This window comes from Delphinapterus leucas, chromosome 11 (assembly GCF_059928025.1).
Source record: "Delphinapterus leucas isolate spDelLeu-1000000601 "Yukka" chromosome 11, BTC_Dleu_Yukka2, whole genome shotgun sequence".
Taxonomy (NCBI): domain Eukaryota; kingdom Metazoa; phylum Chordata; class Mammalia; order Artiodactyla; family Monodontidae; genus Delphinapterus; species Delphinapterus leucas.
The window spans coordinates 10,331,388-10,355,049 of record NC_143139.1 but is presented as its reverse complement, the minus strand read 5'-3'; the positions used below and the strand labels follow the sequence as shown (position 1 = coordinate 10,355,049).

General features: G+C 45.4%; 1 protein-coding gene across 2 annotated transcripts in view; it reads right to left on the bottom strand.

The window, feature by feature from the left end:
- FAM234B (family with sequence similarity 234 member B) overlaps nt 1–23,273 on the bottom strand; it is a 37,324-nt gene extending 14,051 nt beyond the window's left edge. The window contains exons 1-5 of one of the 2 annotated variants that reach the window (XM_089920338.1): nt 22,184–23,273; nt 11,749–12,147; nt 8,181–8,279; nt 4,453–4,641; nt 2,848–2,978 (exon numbers count right to left, since the gene is read on the bottom strand). In XM_089920338.1, coding sequence (XP_089776464.1) covers nt 2,848–2,978; nt 4,453–4,641; nt 8,181–8,279; nt 11,749–12,147; nt 22,184–22,433 — 1,068 coding nt within the window. In that variant the 5' untranslated portion in view covers nt 22,434–23,273. The remainder of the gene's footprint in view (nt 1–2,847; nt 2,979–4,452; nt 4,642–8,180; nt 8,280–11,748; nt 12,148–22,183) is intronic. The other variant, XM_022577635.2, reaches the window with a different exon arrangement.
- Between the last annotated feature and the right edge of the window lie 389 nt (nt 23,274–23,662).

Below are 23,662 nucleotides of genomic sequence, written 5' to 3'. Positions count from 1 at the left end.
AGAATAGCAGGCTTTAGAGGGACCAGGCTTCCAGCAAAAGGGCTTTCATGTAGAAAGAGGATTAGATTCAGAGTATTCTATGGAGCTGAAGCCGGCACCATGAATGGAAGCTATGAGAAAGCAGATTTCTCACCAATAAGAATTTTCTAGAGTGGGCCGGGAACAAAATGGACTGTCTCACAAATTAGCACTATTGCCATCAGCCTGAGGACTCAGAGGGAATGGGTGCCAATGTATTTGGAACAGTGTATCAGCGACTGTAGCACAGTGTGAGAGGGTTAACTTCATGGCCTCTAAGGTCCCTTCCCACTGACATGCTAGCCCAGATCTGTTCTCTAACCCCAACCATGTCCAGGTGTCCCAAGCCCGCCTCACTCCAGCCCCAGATCTAAGAATGCCGCCCCTCTATATCATAGACGTAATACGTCTCATTCCTCCTTCCACATCTGCAGCTCAGAGCAAACACGTTCCTCAGGTTCTTTTTTGCTGGTATAGAGGTCAGAAAAGTCAGTATGAAGATGAAGCTACTGCTCTGAACCCACCACTTCTCCAAGATTTTTCTAGTCTTGCCTATCACTTTCCAGGCAGAATGGAGACTAGTCCATACCCCTCCCTCCACCACCATATCCCCTCCCTCCACCACCAAAAAAGGCACAGAGTAGAAGCAGGTGAGAAGCCATTCCTGTAACAGAGCCCCCTTGCTAGGGAGGGTCCCTCAGTCAGACCTGAACTGTCATCCCGTCCACCACCGCTGGCTAGAAGACAGATGTGATGTCAAGGCCAAGATTTTTAAACTTGTTCGGGACACACAAACCTGTTCACTGTCTTGCTATGCTTCTGCTAACAACCATAATTCCTTTAGAAAGAAACTCCCCTATTTGTAGTGAGGTGGATGGACCTAGAGTCTGTCATACAGAGTGAAGTAAGTCAGAAAGAGAGAGACAAATACCATATGCTAACACATATATATGGAATTTAAGAAAAAAAGGTTCTGAAGAACATAGGGGCAGGACAGGAATAAAGACACAGATGTAGAGAATGGACTTGAGGACACGGGGAGGGGGAAGGGTAAGCTGGGATGAAGTGAGAGAGTGGCATGGACATATATACACTACCAAATGTAAAATAGATAGCTAGTGGGAAGCAGCCACATAGTACAGGGAGATCAGCTCAGTGCTTTGTGACCACCTAGAGGGGTGGGATAGGGAGGGTGGGAGGGAGACGCAAGAGGGAGGAGATATGGGGATATATGTATATGTATAGCTGATTCACTTTGTATAAAGCAGAAACTAACACACCATTGTAAAGCAATTATACTCCAATAAAGATTAAAAAAAATAACCCATATGGGAAAAGAATCTGAAAAAGAATGGATATAATATATATGTATAACTGAATCACTCTGCTGTACACCTGAAACTAACACAACATTGGAAACAAACTATACTCCAATATAAAATAAAAATTAAATTAAAGAAAAAAGAAACTCCCCATACTTTCCACTTTGGGACCTTCTGAGAATCACTCCCTGATGGATGTAATCATTAAAATGTTCCCTACTCCCAGGTCTCTTTATTCACAGTGACTGGAATGAAAAAAGATTATGTGAAGAATTCCTGACATTTTGGTTGTCTACTTTGAGACCAGTTGAAGAAAAACAAACAGAAAGGACCCCTAAAAGCGACTAGCCTTCGGAATTGTCCCTCACCGTCTATCTTCTTTTCTCTCACCTCACAAATGTAAAGTCTCGTCTGAGGCACTAGAGCAGGGCTCCTGAAACTTGTGACTGGTGGAGCTCTCTGAGTTAGTTTATGGTGCTCTTGACAGAAAACCATACAGTACTGATAGGTTTAATTCCATTCTAAATAATTTTACTTGCAGATTCTGTAACTCCACTCCGTATATACATTACAAAAATCACAACCAGGTCTAGTAAAATTAAAATAAGCCATCAAATGAGGCACAACGATCGGTAGCCACATTTTCCCACAAATATTCCAGGCTGATTGTCGTCCACGAGCCTTTCCTGGCAGACTCACACTAGACAGTCTGAGAAAAAGTCTAAGAGAAAGTTTGACAGAAGCTCTGAGAAAAGCTTCAGGAATAAAAACTTAAAATTGAGATAATTCTGTCCATTAATACATTCTTTCCTGTGATTTACGGGGAAAAAAAAATACAAAACTACTATTATTTTATCTGTGCAAAGAATAACTAGTTCCAGGTCACTGGAGTTCCAGCAAAGCATAACTGAGAAGCATAATTTAGGGACCACTGTACCAGAACCACAACCTGCAGGCACAGCTTGAACGACTCTTTCTTTGGGCGCTGCTGTTACTACTTGTTTGACTTACAATTTTTTTCTCTATATATCTTATGAGCTTTCTATCCGTCTGTCTCATTGTTTTATAGTTGCAATAAAAGTTAAATATATATAGTCAAACCGACAATGTGTACGCTGGGTGGAAAACAGGCACCACTCTGGGCATTTCATATATGTTAGTTCTAATTTTCATAACCATCCTGCAAGTAGGATAACATCCCCGCTTTACATACGAAATAACCAGGGCTGGGATGGGCTCTGTGGTTTGCCCAAGGCCACAGGGCAGTAGAGCAGGAATTCAAACATAGACCTATCTGGCTCCCAAGCTCTGCCACACCGGTCAACGGAACCTGGAAAATGGGTTCATAATGGTAATTTACTCACTTAATCTCACAAAGAGAATTTATTTAAACCTAAGCCCTTGTAATGAGAAGGTTTCAAGCAGCCTTTCTAATAACGATACTAGGAAATGACCAAAGTTGACACTTTCCCTGTAAGAAACAAGGACCACCTAACACGGAGCATACCTGCAATTCCCCAATGACCAGAACTGCGAGATCTCTAATGCCATCTTCATCCAGGTCTGGCAGCACCACGCCTGGGGCAGCCAGGGTACCGTTGGGTAAGTAGTGTGGGTCTAAAGTCCAAATGGCTTTCCCTGGGGAAAGATAAATACACTCATCACAATTAGGGATTTCTGCCTCTGCCAAAGGCGGGTGCAATGCTCCCAGGCCAGAAATGAGACTCAACGGGCTGAATGACAGACAGCAAGTCCTACACACTTTTTCCTTTCATTTTTATCTTACCGGGGAGAAATGGAGCAGGGAGTATGAACTGAAATCCTCAAGTATCTGGCTAACAAGCCCACGTAATAACTTCACACCTGGATTTTTTAGGTAACGTGGACATGCTGAAGACTCTCTAAGAAAGAAGAGCCCACTTGTCTGGGATGGAGGAATTGATCTGTTAGAGATGATTCCAACTCCTAAGGAACCATCCAGGGGCAGCCAAACAGAAGCCCAACTCGCTCCTTCTACCATGTGTTCATATAAGTAGAGAAATCATAAAAGGTTTTCAAGATGAATTCAGTGCTAGAGTTAACTCACACGGAAATTCTTTTCACTCAGAAGAGCCCCACTCCCAAACTCCAACCTTTACAACTAGGAAGGAGGCTATTTAACTCAGCTTCACTCAGGTCGAAGGTTAATGGGCACACTGGAAGTATAAGGCTCTGTAAGGAGCCTTCATTATATGATTCTCTTCCGTTCCTTTTGTCACATATGTCTGAATGTGATAAAAAGATAAAAGAGGCCAAATCAACATGCCTCCACAGACCTTAGTTTCTTCACTGGCATAGTTTTTAGTGGTTAATGCCCAAGTTCACATATGAACCCTTGTATGTCAAATATTGAAAACAAAGAGAAAAAGCTCCATGGCCTTCTATACAAAGAACAGAGAAGGGAGATTACTTACAAACTGAAAGCCTAGGGATAGGTTCTGCTTGGATAACTGAGTTTAGCCCCATCCTATCACCAAGCAGGTTGAACCATGGATCTATTATTCACTCTGCTCAAGCCCTTTCTCCTTATTTCCCTTAATATCCACCTTGCAGAGCAGGAAATCAGACCTCCCACTGGGAGAGTGGAACGGTCCCTTCCCTACCAGACTGTTCTAACCTGAGATTAGGCCTCCCAGGAACAGGGATCTCTCGTGGTCAGTGATCTTTTTTTTTTTTTTTTTTTTAATTTATTTATTTAATTTATTTATTTTTGGCTGTGTTGGGTCTTCGTTGCTGCGCGCGGGCTTTTCTCTAGTTGCGGCGAGCGGGGCTACTCTTCGTTGCAATGCGCGGGCTTCTCATTGCGGTGGCTTCTCTTGTTGCGGAACACGGGCTCCAGGCGCGCAGGCTTCAGTAGTTGTGGCACGCGGACTCGGTAGCTGTGGCACACGGACTCAGTAGTTGTGGCTCACGGGCTCTAGAGCACAGGCTCACTAGTTGTGGCGCACGGGCTTAGCTGCTCCGCAGCACGTGGGATCTTCCCGGACCAGGCAAGAACCCGTGTCCCCTACAGTGGCAGGCGGATTCTCAACCACTGTGCCACCAGAGAAGCCCCGCAGTCAGTGATGTTTACCTGATGTCGCGTTGAATGCACTGAGCATCTTGTGTGTCCCCGTCACAAGGCAGACGGTTTCGGCCACTCTCCCTGGCATTAGATCCAGACAGGTAATATCTCGGGCCTCCTCGGGGAGGGGACTAGACCAGAGCGTACTGCCATTCATCCCCGAAAGGCACACGAGGACAGCAGGTGGCCTTGAGACACCTAAAAGCACACAAGAGACAAGAAAGGGCAGGAGGCAGAGGAGATAAGAGGGAGAGATGAGCGGGGGGCTAGAAAACCAAAAGGAAATAGAGGTAAGGCAGCAGCTCAGACCTGTGCGCTCAGCTCCCTCCTGTATTTCTGGCAACAAGGTCTGCAAACAGAGTACCTGTCCCATCTGTTCAACACATCTCTCATGTAAGACGACATCCTGCAGGCAACCCGTGTGCACCTCTACTCTCCCAACACACTTGTTGACGTGTCTGTCACCTTAGCCCCCACTAAACAGGGATATCCTTAAGGCTAAAGCCCGTCACGTTCATTTCTGCATCCTCAGTACTTTGCAAAGCGCCGAGCATATCTAGCAGCCAAGTGCTTTCTGAATAAAAGGAGCAACATCAAGAATATGGAAAAGGAGGGGTTGCAAACAAACAAAAAAACAGGAAGCAAAGCTAGGCTCAGAAAATTGACACTGATCTAGAATATGTATAGAGCAGGAAGCAAAGTACCTGAATTCTAATCATCGCTAGCAAATGCTCCCTGAGAGCAGAAAACAATCTCTAAAAAATAAACCTGGGGAATAAAAAAGGTTATGAAGAACCTAAGGGCAAGACGGGAATAAAGACACAGACCTACTAGAGAATGGACTTGAGGATATGGGGAGGGGGAAGGGTAAGCTGTGACACCGTGAGAGAGTGGCATGGACATATATACACTACCAAACCTAAGATAGATTGCTAGTGGGAAGCAGCCGCATAGCACAGGGAGATCAGCTCGGTGCTTTGTGACCACCTAGAGGGGTGGGATAGGGAGGGTGGGAGGGAGGGAGACGCAAGAGGGAGGAGATATGGGAACATATGTATATGTATAACTGATTCACTTTGTTATAAAGCAGAACTAACACACCATTGTAAAGCAATTATACCCCAATAAAGATGTTAAATAAATAAATAAATAAATAAAATAAACCTGGGGACTTCCCTGGCGGTCCAGAGGTTAAGACTCCATACTTCCAATGCAGCGGGCATGGGTTCGATCCCTAGTCAGGGAATTAAGATCCCACAAGCCGAGTGGCACAGCCAAAAAGTGAAACAAACAAACAAAATGCCCAGAAGGTTATACTTAGCAAAGATCAGGAGGTCCTCCTGGTCTAGAGTTCCAGCGAATCAGCTGATCTGGCCCCAGTCAAGAAAGAATACTTGGGCAACTATTATACCTAGCTGGCAAAGGATTCGAGCAGCTCACCTCTTTAACAAACAACCCTTTATGCCACTCAATTAACCTATCAGAATAATAACTTTCTCTCGTGCCAGTTTCACATCCACTTTCAGGATAGGGATACGGCCCACCTCACACACTTCCACTTTTCACTTCTAGCAACAGCTAATAAGGATAAGGGCATGTTAGGGCTTCACTGTACCTATTCCTCAGAACTGCTAATTAAACATACAACCTAAAAACAAGTGACCAACTGGTTTGCCCTTTCAGACCTTGTTGCCAGAAGCAGCGGTTTACATGACAAATCTCAGCGATGTATGTTACCCCCCGGACTTCCCAGGGATGCTCTGATTAACAGACTGTGCTGTCCTCCCTCCTTCATGACCCTATCGACTCCACATCAATTGCGTGACTTGTCTTTTTCCCGGTGGTGATGGGTCACCCCTTTCCCTTCACACCACGACTCCATGAGGCAGAGACCACGCTCCTCTTGTTTAGCTCAAAAGAACCAGTGCAGCTCTATGTAAGGTGCACAGCAGGTTGTTGGATGAATGAACAAATGAACAAACAAATAAGAAACACAATCCTCCTCATGTTCAGTGGCACAGATCTTTGAACCCACTGGCTGGGGCTATGGGCACAGCAATTTGACATAAGGGTCAAGGGCAGGAACTCCAGAGGCTACCGGCTATACCGTTTGGATCCCAGCTCTACCACTACCAGCTGTGAGACTGATCAAGTTCCTTCACCTCACTATCCCTTAGTTTTCCCAACTGCAAAAGGGGATAATAATATTAGTCCACATTATAGGTACACTGAGGGATAAATTCGTTCATAATATGTTATGTACTTACAACAGTGCATAGCACATAGAAAGTACCATGTGTTAGTTAGTGCTATTACTGCTTTTATAATCTATAACCAAATCAGGCTGGTCCATAGTGCGTCCCAACTCATGGCCTTGCCATCATGAGTCCTGATATGTAGCAAACCACGTAAAATACCAAATGACTGAAAAAAATCTCTGAAAGTGGAAGGGGGAAATTTTTACTTCAAAGGCTAATAAGTCATAGGCATAAGTAAGGTTCAATCATATAAAAGTCAATTTCTAGGCTGGAGGTTCTTCCCATAAACAAAGCTATGCCCAAATTGCTCCTGCATATTGCGCAAGCCCCAGAAAGGTATTTCTAATAACGTCAGGGAGGCATGCAGCCTAGAATCCTCTATAACGTACCTAAATGTTTATTCCAAGGCCTGAATGATTAAAAAACAGTTGGTAGGCCATCCTCAGCCTCAAACCACAGTTCCTGTATCAGTTTACAGACTTCAGTTCAAATGCACTTAAATGGAGGCTGCAGGACAAACCAAAAGCCCCCATGTACCTATAATGAAAAAGCAACTTTTTTTTTTTTTGCAGTTGACTTGTGTCGGCTGGGGTCCCAAAAAAGCCCAGCTCACTCAATTAGGGTAAGTTGTGGAGGTTTAATAAAGAGACTGTTTACAAAGATGTGGTCGAGGTGTAGGGAAACCACAAGAGATAGTACAGCCCCTCAGAACTTTTGCCATGCCCAGGCCCAGAGAGACAGGGGGAGGAAGCATTTGCTGGAATCGAGAAAAAGGAAGTCCTGTAAGAGGACCACCTTGAGAGAGGCTGTGACCTCTGATCAAGGATGTAGCCAGCCTGAGGTGGCCCGGGCAGAGGGGAGCCAGGGGAATAAATACCTGCTGGTCACTCTCTTCCTCTCCTCTAGCTTCTGGCCTGTGCTCCCCAATGGCCAAACCCAGTGGAAGTCTGCAGGCCTGGGACCTGACGTAATGCGTACGGGTCAGCCTCCCATCCCGCGGGGAGCAGGATGGAGAGCAGAGATGGAAAAGCAAACAGACGGGGTCAAAGGAAAACACCCAGCCAAGAGGTATGTGTATAAAGATACGTTAGAACGTGAGCAAAAGCTTTCTGCCAGGGAGGGGAAGGTAGATAGAGTCTATGTTTATCATCATCTAAGAGGCCAGGGAGAACCGACTCAGAGAAAACTCAAGCAACCTAAGTGCTGGCGCTGTTCAGGGCAGGCCAAGGAACCTCCTCCCTGGGTCTCAGGTTGGTCCCTGGACCGGGGTGCCCTCCAGCTCTCATGCTCTGTGATTCCCTGAACCAGGCGTTATGTACATGCAGGAGTCTCCCGACGAGGCCCATCACGTGTGCCGGATCCCCCAGGGCTTTCTCCTCACTGCAGCCCGCTCAGGAGGCAGCCCCAGCGCATCCTCTGAGCTCACACCCTCCGCTCAACCAGCTTCTCCCGCCGAGGCCTCCGAAGACACCCTCTTACCAGCGGTGCTCCCATTCCCTGATGTCACGAAGGAGAGAAGCACGTCACGCAGGCCGTCTCCGTTCACGTCTGCCAGGTCCAGTGGAGACAGGTCCCCACCTGATGGACACATGAGAAACACAGGGTCCGCAGCAAGTTAGACAGACCAGCTCCCTGCTCCAGGCTGGAAAGGGAATGCTCCGTAAAAACCAGGCAGACTTCTGGGTCCTAGATAAGATACACAGACCCACTTCTGCCTGTGCCTCTCGCCAAGGACAGCTAGAATCCCTGGGCATTAAACATAAAACAAACATGAGAAGACTCTGGAAGGCAGAGAGAAGGCAGACCGGCTGGGGATGGCGAGACCCAAGGAAGGACAAGCTGGTGGCTCCCCTGGGTTTTCTTTGGCCTCATATCCCAGACAGGGTGCTGCAGAAGCTGGCGACCCAGAAATGCCAACAGGGACACACAGAAGGCCCCAGAAGAGCTGGTCCCCAGCCAAAGGACAGGAAAGGCACAGCCTAGCAAGACAGAAAAGTTTTCCACAAGAACTGCTCTACTCCAACCAAACGCCACAGACAAAACTGTGGTCCCAGCCAGCCCCATAGCAAAGGCCAAGAGGAAACCCTTGCCGGGCTGTAACAAGGTCCCTCTCACCCCACCAGGGTCGGGTCAGAGAAGGCCGGGTGGGGAGGCTGGGCTCCCATCCTCACCTAGCAGCACTCAGGCCTCCATACACGAGGGAAGCCTACGGTTCTATCCCCACCAAGCATTAACGGGGCAGCCGCCCAGCCCTGGTGTCAGCAGAGGCCTGATGGGAGCCTGCACCTCCATCTCCACCCGGCAGTGACAAGGTAGGTAGTGTCATGCCCCCCCCCACACACCTCCAAACAGTGTGGAGTCAGAGGATGCTTTCCAAATTCGGAGAGAACTCACACATGGCTAGTGGAAGTGTAAACTGGTACAACCACTACGGAAGATAATTTAAGAGAAACTCCTAGGGCTGGACATGCACATATCCTGTAACCCAGCCATTTCACCCCCAGGTTTACGCCCTAGAGAAATCCTTACACACTCCAACAGGAAACATGCACAAGAATCTTCTTTGTGGCATTACTTATTTTTTAAAAAACAGAAGTCACCTAAATGCTCATCGACAATAAAGTGGATCGATAAATCATAGGACATTCGTACCATGGAAAATTAGTGGTGAAAATAAACTCCAGTGACAGTACATTGATACGGATAAACCTCAAACATATTATTTAAATACGCTGAACAAAAAAGCAAGTCACAGACAACTACATGGTTATATCAATATTTATATGAAATTCAAAAACAGGCAAAATTAAAGAATATATCATTTAGAGATGCATATCTATGTGGTAAAACTTTAAACACAAGTAAAGGAATAACGACACAAAACTCAGGAGAGGAGAACCCTCTGGCAGGGAGAGGGGGATACGGTCAGGAGCAACACATGGGGAATTGCAAAGATCTTTACAAGGTCCTATTTCTTAAACTCGGTGGTAGATACACCAAGAATTCATTACTAGTCTTTACGCTGTATATAAATATTACAAGAGCTAACTTAGAAAAAACAAAAAAGGAAGGAAGAGAGGGAGAGACATTCTATGTGTAGGAACATATCGTAAGACATATCCACCCAGTTTTGCCTTAAGAGAAAGTAAAGATGAGAACGAAGAACTCATCAGAAGCTAATTCAGCTGGGATCAGAGAAGGGTCAGAGAGAAAATGTTTCTAGATCAAGATGATGCAGGGGTGTGGGCATACCGTAGGGAAGGGAAAAGTTTTCCTCTGCCTTCTTAAGGTTTCTAGCTGAGACTGACATAAGACAGATGAACAAGGGGAAAGCACTCATATTTTATTTAATAAAATTGTGCATGTGCATGGGAGTTCCCACAGTTAAATGAAGACCCAAAGACGTGGCTAAGCCGCAGTGTTTATATTCCGCATAGCACAAAGAGTGGCGACTGGAAAAGTAACTAAAATATATGAGGGAACTACAGGAAGATGAGGGTTATTCTAACAAGGTCTGTTTGTACAAATGTCTCTCTGCCTCAACCCCCTGTCTCTGGTGATAAGAGTGTTCTTTCCTCCTGGAATAGGGAGGACATCTTTCACCTGGGAGTTTCATCTCCTGCTTTTGGGAAGAATCGAAGGTCAGAGTGGCCCGCTTGCACCTGCTATTGGTCAAATGCCTTTAACTCAAAATAGCCAATACACCAAAGCGCCACGGTGGGCTGGTGTGTTCTGAGCCCCTTCAGCCTGGTGCAGTTTTCGAGGGACAGGACTGTTCGGCACCAACAGTTAGATGGGATCCCCAATCTTGACCCAGGGCAAGCTGTTTTAAAGAAACCTGCTCCACAACCTACATGTCCATCAACAGATGAATGGATAAAGAAGATACGGTACACATATACAGTGGAATACTACTCAGCCATAAAAAAGAAAGAAAATTTGCCATTTGCAGCAACATGGATGGATTTGGAGGGTGTTATCCTAAGTGAACTAACTCAGACAGAGAAAGACAAATACCGTACATCACTTATATGCGGAATCTCAAAAATACAACATACTACTGAATATAACAAGAAGCAGACTCACAGATACAGAGAACAAACTAGTGGTTACCAGTGGGGAGAGGGAAGGAGGAGGGGCAATGCAGGGGTAGGGGATTACAAAAAAGGGATTTACAAGAAATCATGTGTGTGAAACTTTTGAAAATTGGAAAGTACGGTAAAATTTAAAGACTTTCATTCAGTAAAAAAAATAATAATAAAAAATAAAGAAACCTGCTCCAAAATGAGACAAAATTCCTTGGGTAGCACCATCCCAACCATTAGCAGCAAGAAAGAAAAGTTGCAGCAAGGAAGCAACTCTCTTTTCCTTGAAAAGAAATTATTTGATAAACAACAAGGTCCCACTGTCTAGCACAGGGACCTATATTCAATATTCTGTAACAAATCTTTTCCATAGTGGAAAAGAATATGAAAAAGAAGATGTGTACAAAACTGAATCACTTTGCTGTACACCAGAAACTAACACAACACTGTAAGTCAACTATACGTCGATAAAAAAGAAAAAGAAAAAGAAAATTAAGAAAAAGAAATTATTTGAAAATTCAATTTAGATCAGGCTTCTACAATCAACAAAACCCCAAGGGCCCTACAGGAGCTGTGGCCTCTGGCCTGGCCAGGATGGGAGCTTCACTTTTCTCTGTAAACCGCCCTTCCCACAGCTTTGCTCTCCCCTGATGCAGGCTCGGCTGCACAGCAGGACTCAGCAAACCAGGGTTCTCTCCTCCCTGCGTCTAATTAAGACCTTCCCCAGAGACACACAGCGCAGCGATCCTCCCAAGTTTTTGAAGCCATACAGATCCATCTTTCTGTCTCATTTCAAATCCTAACCTCCTAACCACCTCCACACACAGGGGGAGAAATGCTAGATGACACACACGTTAATTTGTAAAGACTTGGAGGAAATTTTCAACGTAATCAGAAGCTTGCCGGAATGACACGCGATCATGAAGTTTTACAGACTTAGAGCTAAAAATCCCGCAGCTCACCTCCCTGGGGGCCCAAGTGGCGGCTCCACGTGCTGTGCAGGTCTCGGGGGGGACAGGGGATCAGGAAGGCACACACGAGCACCAGGACCATGGAGATGACCAGCATCAGCAGAAAGACAGACGTGCGCACGTAGGACGCGATGGAGGAGGCCGCCTTCTGCTCCAGGGCCCCCAGGGGCTCCAAGGGGTACCCCTCCGTGGTGACCTCCGAGAGATGGGGCTTCCCAGCCCCAGTGACCTCAGCATCCGAGTCGGGCTCTGGTGCTTCTCCCAGCGGACTCTTCCCGTTCTTGACCCCTCCGTTCTTCTGCTGCAGGTTAAGCACGAGATCATCTTCACTCTCGTCGCTGTCGGCCTGTGTGAGGGGGTCATACTCCCCCAGGTCCGGGCTCTTCTTCCCTGAAAAGACAGAAAGCCAGACGGTCAAGGAGAACCTGGAAGGAGGGACCTTCAGCAAACACACAGCAACAGTAAACACCTAGGAGAACACACAGAACAGAACGGAACAAATCTACGTTGACAAGCCTGAACCTTGGAGCCGTCTATAAAATAGATTCCAGCGAAAAGGGGGAAAGAATGGGGGAAAAAAAGAAAATCAGTGCTCTAGAATTATTGCTTTCATGAGCTTAAGAACATTGGAAAAGAAACAGAGAAAGTGGCAAATTTCAAATACATTTTAGCTGTTTTTTTTTTTTTAAAAAGCCCTCTCTTAATCTGTGTGACTCTGACGAAAAAGACCATAGCTCTTCTATGAAACCTTCCATACACCTGATGTGCATACTTCCTTTGATTATCTTAGATTGGTGAAGTTCCGATCTTTCCTGCGACTCCTCTAAACTATATTTTTTAACATTTTTTTTTAAATTTATTTATTTTTGGCTGCATTGGGTCTTTGTTTCTGTGAGCGGGCTTTCTCTAGTTGCAGCGAGCAGGGGCTACTCTTTGTTGTGGTGCGCGGGCTTCTCATTGCGGTGGCTTCTCTTGTTGCGGACAACAGGTTCTAAGCATGCGGGCTTCAGTAGTTGTGGCACATAGGCTCAGTAGCTGTGGCTCACGGGCTCTAGAGGGCAGATTCAGTAGTTGTGGCACATGGGCTTAGTTGCTCTGTGGCATGTGGGATCTTCCCGGACCAGAGTTCCAACCCATGCCCCCTGCATTGGCTGGCAGACTCCCGACCACTGCGCCACCAGGAAGTCCCTCTTTAAAGTCTTTATTGAATTTGTTACAAAATTGTTTCTGTTTCATGTTTCGGTTTTTTGACCCCCAGGCATGTGGGATCTTAGCTCCCTGACCAGGGATTGAATCCACACCCCCTGCATTGGAAGGCAAAGTCTTAACCACTGGGCCGCCAGGTAATTCCCTCCACTAAACCTTTAGAACAGCTGCTCTCTGCACAGTTGGCCTGCTCCTCACAGGCCAATATGTGTGACTTCCCAGTTGTTGCTATGGAAACCACGCAGAAAGTCAAATGCTGAAAGTCATCTGGAGACGTCTTACCAAAAACTTACTTTTGAGAGCCTCCCTGCAAGTCTATCGCCCTTTCAGTACATGTTTCAGTAAACAGCGGTTACCTGAAAACTGCTATTCTGAGCCTGCATGCCGAGATGGGTGGGATCCAGCCGGGACAAGGAGGTGAAGGACTTGTCTTGAGGCTGGTTTACACAACAAGCACCCTGGCTTGACTGAGACCATATCTTTGCAGGGGTGGCCAGAGGCAGACATTACGGGGGGCTTAAGCCCACCTCTTCCTGAGCCACCCCTGGCCCTTGCAGCCAGCGACTGGATGAGTTTATGCCTTTATTTTAGGCTATAGCCAAATAAAAACCAAGAAAAAGTTGCTGGTTTTGGAAATTACCTGGTAAGCTATCACTAATGTAAACTCTATGGTTAAATCCTTTGTTAAGAAGACATATAAAAAAGAAAATACAACCTGGATATTTAAAAGGGGAAAAGGAAGAATTTCTCATGTTCTCTGCCTCTGGTAACTGGGATCTTGGTGATGTCACTTCATTTTGTCCAATAAATACTGAGTTTGATTTTTTAAGGTATTAAATTATAAGAAAATTAAGCAATTATTAGAAATTTCATGCAAAATAGTACCTCCAGGATATGCCACAGAGTCAGTGCAGCTGACTCCCATAATTTTTATATTTTCTCTATGAACCAAATGGCTTTATTAATTAGGGCCCATCATTCCCTAACCATCCCAGATAACTTTATTTATAATAGTTTGCAAACAGAACCATAGGTTGTTGTAATATTAACTCTAATACTTTTTTAAGTTTTTTTTTTTTTTTGCTAAAAAAAAATACACCTGACAGAATGTTTTAAATGTGCTGCCTGCATATGGTGGAGTATTATTCAGCCTTCAAAAGTAAGGCAATTCTGACACTTGCTACATACAACACCGATGAGTCTTGAGGTCATTATGTTACGTGAAATACGTCAGTCACCAAAACACAAATACTGTATGATTCTACTTATATGTAGTCACATTCACAGAAACAGGAAGTAGAATGGTGGTTTCCAGCACCTGGAGGGAGAGGTCCATGGTGGGGTTGTTGTTTAGTGGGTATAGAATTTCAGCTTTGCAAGACGAAAACGTTCTGGAGCTTGGTTGTATACAACAATGTGAGTATTCTTAACCAGACCGTGCACTTAAAAATGGTTAAGATGCTAAATTTTATTATGTGTATTTTACCACAATTTTTTAAATTTCAAGTTAAAAAAAAGAATACACTTGACAAAGAGGAAAACATATACAGCAGCCCCAAATCTCAGGGTTCTTAGAGACTTTGAAGGTCACATAATCCACCTCCACCCGTATTCCAAATATGTACCTCCTTACCAACGCCCACCAGGCAGTCACTCAGCATACACCTCAGCGGAAGCCTTATCAGGGAACTCACTACCCTCCCATCTAGAAAGCAGCGCCTTACTCTGATTCAGGAATCTACGTCTGGGCATTTGCCAACTACCTGTCTTAGTTTTAATTTCTGGGACCCCTCTTCCCCATGCATAATACTTGAAGATACCAATCATAAGAAACGTAAGATACAGTATTTACAAGCTCAAGTCCTTACAATAAGCAACCTTAAGTCAAATCTTCGCTCCAGCTCTCATTAACTGTGTGACCTCAATTAAATTTCTTCACTTTAGTAACCTCAGTTTCCTTATTTGTGAAATGGGATAATTATCGTTCCTACCTCATATGACTGTTATGAGAATTAAATAAGATAACATATGCGTGGTTCTCAGTGCTGCCTCAGGGTCACACTCAGTAAATTTCAGCTTCTGTTATTATGGTTGGCATTCTATCTCCCCACTGCCTGACCCAATCTCCTCAGCCCCGGTTAAATACCTCTACCTCTTCAACCCATTACTTGAAGACGCATTGTTTCAGATGCTCCACAACATCCTGGTCACTCTCCTCTGAACACAAAGTGATATGTCTGTGCTCTTTAAAGGATGGTTCCCAGACGTGAATACAGTCCCCAGGGTGCAGTGTGACCAGGGCAGAGAAGAGCAGAACGGTGTCCTCCCTAGTCAGAGAGGACACTACAGTTCAATTCCTGTAACCTAGGATCAGGCCAGCTTCCTTGGTAGCCCCATCACACAACTGATTCAACTAAAACTCCCACGCACTTTCTACACACACTCAAGCTGTCCTGTAATTGCACAATTTTTAGTGAAAAATGTAGCATCGACCCTTACTGAATTCAGTCTTGCTAGTCACTTTCCACCCTGCAACAAACACAGCCTAAAACAGCACCTTTGCCAAAGTGAAATCATGAATGAAATACTGGCGAACAAAACGGTTTAAAGGAAATGCACTTTTATTATATGATATACTATCACAGGCAGGAAGAAAGCTCGACTGCACACGCTGCAGAAATCTGTAAATTCTTTAATAAATCTATAAAAATAAATTGCAAGCATTCTTTTTGTTTTCTTTTTTTTAACATCTTTATTGGAGTATAATTGCTTTACAATGGTGTGTTAGCTTCTGCTGTATAACAAAGTGAATCAGCTATACATATACATATGTTCCCATATCTCTTCCCTCTTGTGTCTCCCTCCCCCCCACCCTCCCTATCCCACCCCTCTAGGTGGTCACAAAGCACTGAGCTGATCTCCCTGTGCTATGCGGCTGCTTCCCACTAGCTATCTATTTTACGCTTGGTACTGTATATATGTCCATGCCTCTCTCTCACTTTGTCATTCTTTGAAAACAAGCCGCTGTTGAACTGATCCCTCTAACAAAATTATGTGCTTTTAGTTAATGATGGCAAAGGAAGGCCTTTCTGTCTGTCTCTTCCTAAAACCAGGGGGCGGGGGGATAAAAAGAAACAAAATTGGGGGGGTGGGGGGAGGGAAACAGCCACATTCCCAAACTAGAATTTACGGAAAACCGTTGCCAAAGGCAGTGAAACTTGTATCCAACTGAGGAAGTACAGTAAGAACAGGGACATACATTTCAAGTCTCCAGCAATGAGCAGAGTTCACAGAATTAATAATGGTGATGACGTGGATGTCAACTGGAAATGTACTGAGAGCTACAATGCCAGGCACTGGTCCAAGCATTTACAGGGATTAACTCATTTAATCCCCACAACAACTCTAAGAGGTAGGTATTATTATTATTTGCAGTTTCATCAAAAAGATGAAAATAGAGAGAGAGGTAAGTTGCCTAAGATCACAGAATTAACAAGAAAAGCCGGGATTCAACCTCAGGCAATTTGATGAGAGTCCACAGTCCTAACCAATCAGTTATGCTGCCTCCCTTGTTCCACGGATATAAAGCCAAACCAAATAATCTCTTGCTCAGAAAGACAAAGTCTGGGGTCCCAGAAGCACCAATGAGCCCCATTCAACACCACAGAGTCAAAGGCGAGGTTAAGACTGAAGGAGAAAAAGCACAAGCTTCTCTCCTTATAAGAAGCAGGCTGGCAGCACGGCAGGTTAGAACAAGCGCTGGAGTACCGTCAGTTCTCGAGAGGAGGATGTTTTGGACAGTGTGGGTCCAACAGGGAGACCGAAAGCAGACGGTAATTCAAAGAGGACAGTTTCATATAAAGAACTATTAGACAGTGATAGGAGAGTAAATGTAAATATGGGAAGAGAAATCCAAAAGGTATCCTAGGATGGGGAGACTGTATCCCAGGAAGGACAAACTTGGTATTTAAAGGGTCCGGATCCACTTTCACAGATCAGGCAACAAAACTGAATGTACAGGCCAGGGGCAATAAATTGATAACTGGCACAAGAAGCGAAGAGAAGTAAACACTAGCCAGCACTCTAAGGCCCTGTGACAAACGCCAGCCGGGAGAGAAACACCTGCAAAGGAAGAGCACTGATGGGAAAGGGATCTGAGTTGACAGCCTAAATTAGGTTCCAGCCTCCAGCTGCCCCAGCTCACTCAGCTCCTGCCCACGGGTCAGCCTATAGCTGGCTTTAAAGCAGCCACCCATTTAGATATGAAGAGGAATCAGAGAGGAGCCATCATTAGTACCTGGTCCATAAGCTACTGCAAAGTTCTACAAATACCTAAGAAAGAAGTTACAACAAAACCTAGCGGACGAAACCGGCTACAGAACGAATGCTGGACAAATTATACCACGGAACGGAAGAGATAATGAACCTACACTTCCCCCAGGGATCCGAGAAATTCAAGAAATAGTCTTCTCTGAAATAAGGGCTCATAAGAAAAATATAGTATTTCTAAGAAGAAATGACAATGCAATAGAGAAGATGAAAAGTAAACAAGGAGAGCTCAGGAAAACGATGGAAGAAAATAAAGCAATTTTAGGGACTTCCCTCGTGGTCCAGTAGGTAAGACTCCATGCTCCCAATGCAGGGGGCCCGGGTTCAATCCCTGGTCGGGGAACTCTATCCCACGTGCATGCCGCAGCAAAGTCCTGTGTGCCTCAACTAAGACCTGGTAGAGCATAAATAAATAAATTAATTTTTAAAAAAACAATTTTAGAAAGGATATCCTTACTGGGATCAGCAAAAAGAACCGACATGGCTAAAAACAGCGTCAGAGACTTAAAGGATAGACTGTGAAAATCAAGCAGGATGAAATGGAAATGACAACAGTGGCTGGCAGTTTTGAGCACTTACTATGCTCTCTTCCAAACCCTTTTACTGTCTTAGCTCAGTAAATCTTCATAGCAACTCTTAAAGGTAGACACATTATTATCTCCATTTTAAAGATGAGGAAACCGAGGTTTGGAAGTTTAAGTGCCTGGCCCATAGTTAAATAGCAAGTAAGTGATAGTACAAGGATTCAAACCCAGGCAGTCCGGCCTGAAGCCTGGACTAACTATCTCTGTGCTTCCCATGGGAAAGATCAAAGCTTTTAAAAGGACTAGAGAGAAAGGGATAGATATAAAGAACAAAAGTGATCCAATATATGCATAACTAAAGGAGAGAACAGAAAAGAAAATGGAACCAAAAATGACATTTAAGGGCTTCCCTGGTGGCGCAGTGGTTGAGAGTCCGCCTGCCGATGCAGGGGACACGGGTTCGTGCCCCGGTCCGGGATGATCCCACATGCCGCGGAGCGGCTGGGCCCGTGAGCCATGGCCGCTGAGCCTGCGCGTCCGGAGCCTGTGCTCCGCAACGGGAGAGGCCACACAGTGAGAGGCCCGCATACCGCAAAATAAATAAATAAATAAATAAAAGAATAATCCATATTGAAACATATCCTAGTAAAGGCACTGAACTTCAAGGACAAAGAAGGAATCCCATGAGCAGGCAGGCCAAGGGGAAAAGAATCAAGTCACTAATGATGGGACAAAAATCAGGCTGCCTTCTCCACAGTAACGTACGTTTCTAAACGGCAGTGCAGCAAAATAGAAGAATCCTCAGAGAAAGAAGAGGGGCCGCGAAGTCCAAGAACTGAGCCCCACACAACACCTCTGAAGCGCAGAGGCACGCATGCAAGACCGCAGAGGCTTTCTTTAAGGGATCGCAGCAGGTTGCCACGTGTTCGTGCCCAAATTATAGAGGAAGATACATACTGACTTTAACACTATTAATATATATGTTTCCAGAAAGTGCAAAGACAAGCCCCAGCTTAATTATTACAGACTGCAAGTTTTAATTAGAGAAGTCCTAAGTAAATATTTTTTTTCTGTCTAGTCACAGAAAAAGAGGTAGACAGTACACTGACTTGCCTAAAATTATACTCAGTCTGAGGAGTAGACACCAAATCCTTGCTTCAACTTTCCCACCCTCTTGTCTGCTGATTTCAGCTACCACTCACATTTTTAGTCAATGAAAGGTTTTCAAAGAATAAAGAGGGGACACTGATTTCAGAATAAATCAACATAAATGAGCTTTCCATGGCTGTCACTTTTCCTTATAGGAAGACTGGGGTTACTAGGTAAACAGCATTCCCAAAACGGGACAGAGGAAAACATCGGTAGGAAAGACACGCAACTGTACCACCCCCAAGTGTTTTCAGGAAAACATACTATAATACATACTACTCTATGACATGCACTACACTTTACACAGACTATCCTATACACTCTACTGCAACTAAAGGTAAATCATTCGCATCATGAACTAGTTTATCCAGGGGCACATAACCTCTCCAAGTTACATATAATGAAACAAACCATTACAATAACATTATGCTCTTATATTCCCTTCAGTGTTTGACCTTTAAACTTTTTTTTTTTTTTTTTTTTTGCGGTACGCGGGCCTCTCACTGTTGTGGCCTCTCCCGTTGCGGAGCACAGGCTCCGGACATGCAGGCTCAGCGGCCATGGCCCACGGGCCCAGCCGCTCCACGGCATGTGGGATCTTCCCGGACCGGGGCACGAACCCGCATCCCCTGCATCGGCAGGTGGACTCTCAACCACTGCGCCACCAGGGAAGCCCTGACCTTTAAACTTTTAAATGGACTAAAGATATATATTCTTAAGAGATAAGTTGCCCCACCCCCTGCTTTATGACCGTCACACTGCCCTTCTGTTATTAATTAACCTCATTCTATGCCTGTGGACCAAACATCTTTCCATCTTGAGCTTGGTGAAAGGGTACGAGACTGAAATACATCCCCAGCAACTGTTCTTTCTTCACCAGGTTGATGGACATCTGTCATATGCACATTACATCAGGTCTTCCTCAAGGTAACACATTTGTAAAGATCATGGTGCTAATGATGAAGATAAGAATGGTTAATTAACACTTACTGAATACTTAACACATGTCAAAGGTCAACAAACTTCTTGAGGACATCCATCTCTTTTACTACTTCAGATAACCCTCCTGTGTGGCATACAGTGTATGTTCCACAATAACATTATTATTATGTACGAAGAAACTAAAGCTTAAAGAGAATAAGTAACTAATCTGATAAAGAGTGGATTTAACCCAAGTCTGTCGCATGCTCTTCACCACCATTCTACTCTGCTTCCCTACACGTAAAAATAGTGAGGATGTCATTGTGGTGATCATTTTGCAACATCTACAAATATCAAATCATGAGGTTGTATACCTGAAACTAGTATAATGTTATAGGTCAATGATACTCAATTTAAAAAAAAAAATAGCGAGAATGTTAACTAAGGTAACATGATACAGTAGCCCAAACAGGACAGTAGCTTCACAGATCCAATTACAGGGTATCCAAAATGAGCTCTAAGAAAGCAACTTCTACCTAAAAATTGTATTTGGGGTGGAGGGGAGAAAAGGGCAGGAGGGAGAAAAGCAAAAGCACAAGCAAAAAACAAAAAACCCACGTCACATAAAAGAACATATGGCCTTTGTACCTGGGCCTAAAAGTATCAAACGCTCCTGAGCGCTGAGGGCCCTGCTGCCACCCAAACACAGGCCCAACAACCAGACTGTGCTTCCCTTCCCTGTCGGCTGACCAAGTTACTGCAACTGAATACTCCAGGAGTAATAATACCAAAGCCTCCGCATGCAAAAGAGCTCAAGAGTTTCGAAAGCAAGATTCTCAGCCTTTGAGAATGACAATTACCTATGCAGAAAGGGAAGCAGGGGGGCAAGGAATCTAAAAGAAAACAAGAAATAAAACTAAAGATGTCTGACACCCCATTACCCCTTGGGAGGATATCATCCTACACTAAGGATACATAAGGCTACTGTCTTCAAAGTCAATGCTGCAGGCAGAGGGACATGTCCCCCATTTCATTCCAATGTTACATACACATTCCAAGAGAGGTATTATCAGTGTTCCTTCCGATGTTCTAATGAGCACATGCGGAAAAAAAAAAAAAGGTGTCTGAGGTCATGAAATCTGGGAACAGAAATGAAAATTCATAGCCAACCCAGTGTCATCCGTGGCACAATGTAGCAGGCTGGAAACTCCTTGAGAAACAGGACCCAGTAATCCCCCTGAAGCCTTATGCTGGATGTCCGCCAGACACCCAACTAGCACTTTCTACCCAAGCGGGCAAAACAACTGTTTTTCCCACTAACACCTTAAGTTACCAACAAACAAATGTTTATAGCTTAATATTTAAAACTTATTTAGGTTAAACCATAAATTTTTCTAAAGCCTTAACGTCTAAAATTTATTTGGGCAGAATAAATATACTTTTATTAAAATAGCACGTTTCTAGTAGCACAGTCCCATGCTGGAGGTTTAAGAGGAAAAACAAAAAACTTGGAGCTGCTGCCCAAAGTACTGAATTAGCTCTGGAAGTTGACATCACCACGAGTGCCTCCTGAAAGAATATTCCATCCATTATCTGCAACTTGCAGGTGCCAAATGATTTCCCTCATAAATGCTCAGGCTCCAGAGCCAGAGGCCGAACAAGTGGAACCAAAAGCCCAGGATCTAGAGTCAGAAGACCCCCCCCCCATGTTCAAGTCCAAGCTTTTCCAATACTGCTTGTGCGACCCTGGACAGGTCAATTTGCCAAATAACGCATTTTTTAGGAGGGGAAATGCCTGTCCCACCTACCTCAAGGCAGCATCAATGTTGTCATTAAGTGGAGAGGCTGCTCCAAGGGGTCACTCGCCATCCTGCCTCTCCCTGGCCCCGCCCAGGTCCAGCCCAAGACGGAAGGAGTTGGAGACCCTGCGGTACCTCCTTCGCGTAGCTCGGGAAAGGATGCTAACCTCACCGCCCTCCCCTGGGGACAGTGGCGACGCGCGCCCTGACATTCGCCGCCGCCGCAGCGCCGAGCCACCATCCACACGCGCCTCCCGCGTCCCTCCCTCCGTGTTTCCCAGGCTCGCCCAGCGCCGACCCCCAACCCGCCGAACGTCTCATTTGCCCCCTGGTGGCGCATGGACCCCAGCCCGCGGGGGCTGCACCGCCTCGCCTCCCCGCGCCAGCAGCTGCGCCCGGGTTGGGGCCAGACCCCGATCGGCTTCGCCCCCGGAGTCTCGCCTCCCCATCTCCCCAGGCCCGGCGGGGGCGGGTGGTCGCGGGGCTGCGGTTTCTTACCCGGGAGCTTGAGCGCCCTGGACAGTACGGTCGCCATGGCGGAGGCCCCGCTGCGCGTGCGCGCTCTCACGTCCTGCCGGGAAGTGTAGTTCGCAGTCGGGGTGCGCGGGATCAGGACCTGGAAAGGTGGGAGCCGGAGCGCGAGGCAGGGCCGGGAGGAGGGGCCGGGCTGCGGCATCCGCGCCCACGTGAGCACTCCTCCCGCTCTACTCCGCCCCCTCGAGGACAGACCCCTTACTGGGCAGGTCATTTCACCACTCGGAGCCTCACTCTCCTCCTCGGTGAAATGGGGCAATAATACACCGCATAGGCTTGCAGTGAGCGTGGAGTGAGACAATAGATAGTAAAGGAGGGCCGGGTTGTGAAATGCGTGTAGGCTTTGGAGTCGGACGGGATTTGAATCCTGCCTGCATCCATCACTCGCTGGGCCATCTTGGGCAAGTCACTCGGTATGGCTAAGCTTCAGCTTCATTTTTTAAGTGGAGACGTACCACCTACTTCATGAGCGTATTGTGAGGATGCAATTATATAATCTGTTTAAAACACGCAGCACACAGTAGGCACCTAGTAAATGTGTTTCTCTATGTTTCTTAGGTAAAAGTCGAGGTTTCCTGGAGCTCTAAGCCTCATCTCTGGTTACCAGTTCTTTCCAGGTAATCCACACAGCACCCTACCCCGCAGCTTCTAGCTTGAAGGGTCTAAGGAAGCAAGAACAGACCTGCTTCTTCCCCACAGGCACCAGGAGATCGGCATTTTACTCCAGGAATGCTGAAGATATTATTCATCTTAGAACTGAAACGGACCTTAGAGGCTCCTTGTTTTACTAAAGAGAAAACTGAGATCTATAAAGGTGATGTGACTTCTCAGTGTCAAACAAAAATTCTAAGATACCTGTCACTTGGACCGCTTCATTCCCGTGAGAAACTGTCCTAGGACAGTGCCGCGGTTACAGTCCCAGAGATTCTAACAGCAACCCTCACCACCCTTTTCCCCATGCAAAAATGTCACTCACTCCGACTGAGCCGCAGATTTCTGGAGCCAGGCCACATGAGTTCAAATGGACTCCACCATTTCCTAGCTGCCAGATCTAGGGCTAGTTGCTTAATCTCTCTCTGCCTCGATTTCCTCATCTGCAAATTGGGGATGAAATAGTTCCTATTCCACAGAAGTAGTCTCGAGAATTAAATGGACACATGCAAAGCACTTAGAACAGTGTGTGGCACCTCGTGTTTTATAAGTGTTAGCACTTCTTTTTATTAACAATTTATTATTTTTGACAATTTAATAACTTAATAATAAATTTAATAACACTTTAATGGGTTAGTAATTTATTTGTTTATTCTTTCTGCATACAATACCTGAAACTTCTACTGTTTGGCACTTCTCTGGAGGTATGATTAAAAAAACATTTTACATCTATGAGGGTCATCTAAGAGAAGCACCATTACAGGTCACAATAAACCAGTAGAGGCTTGCCTG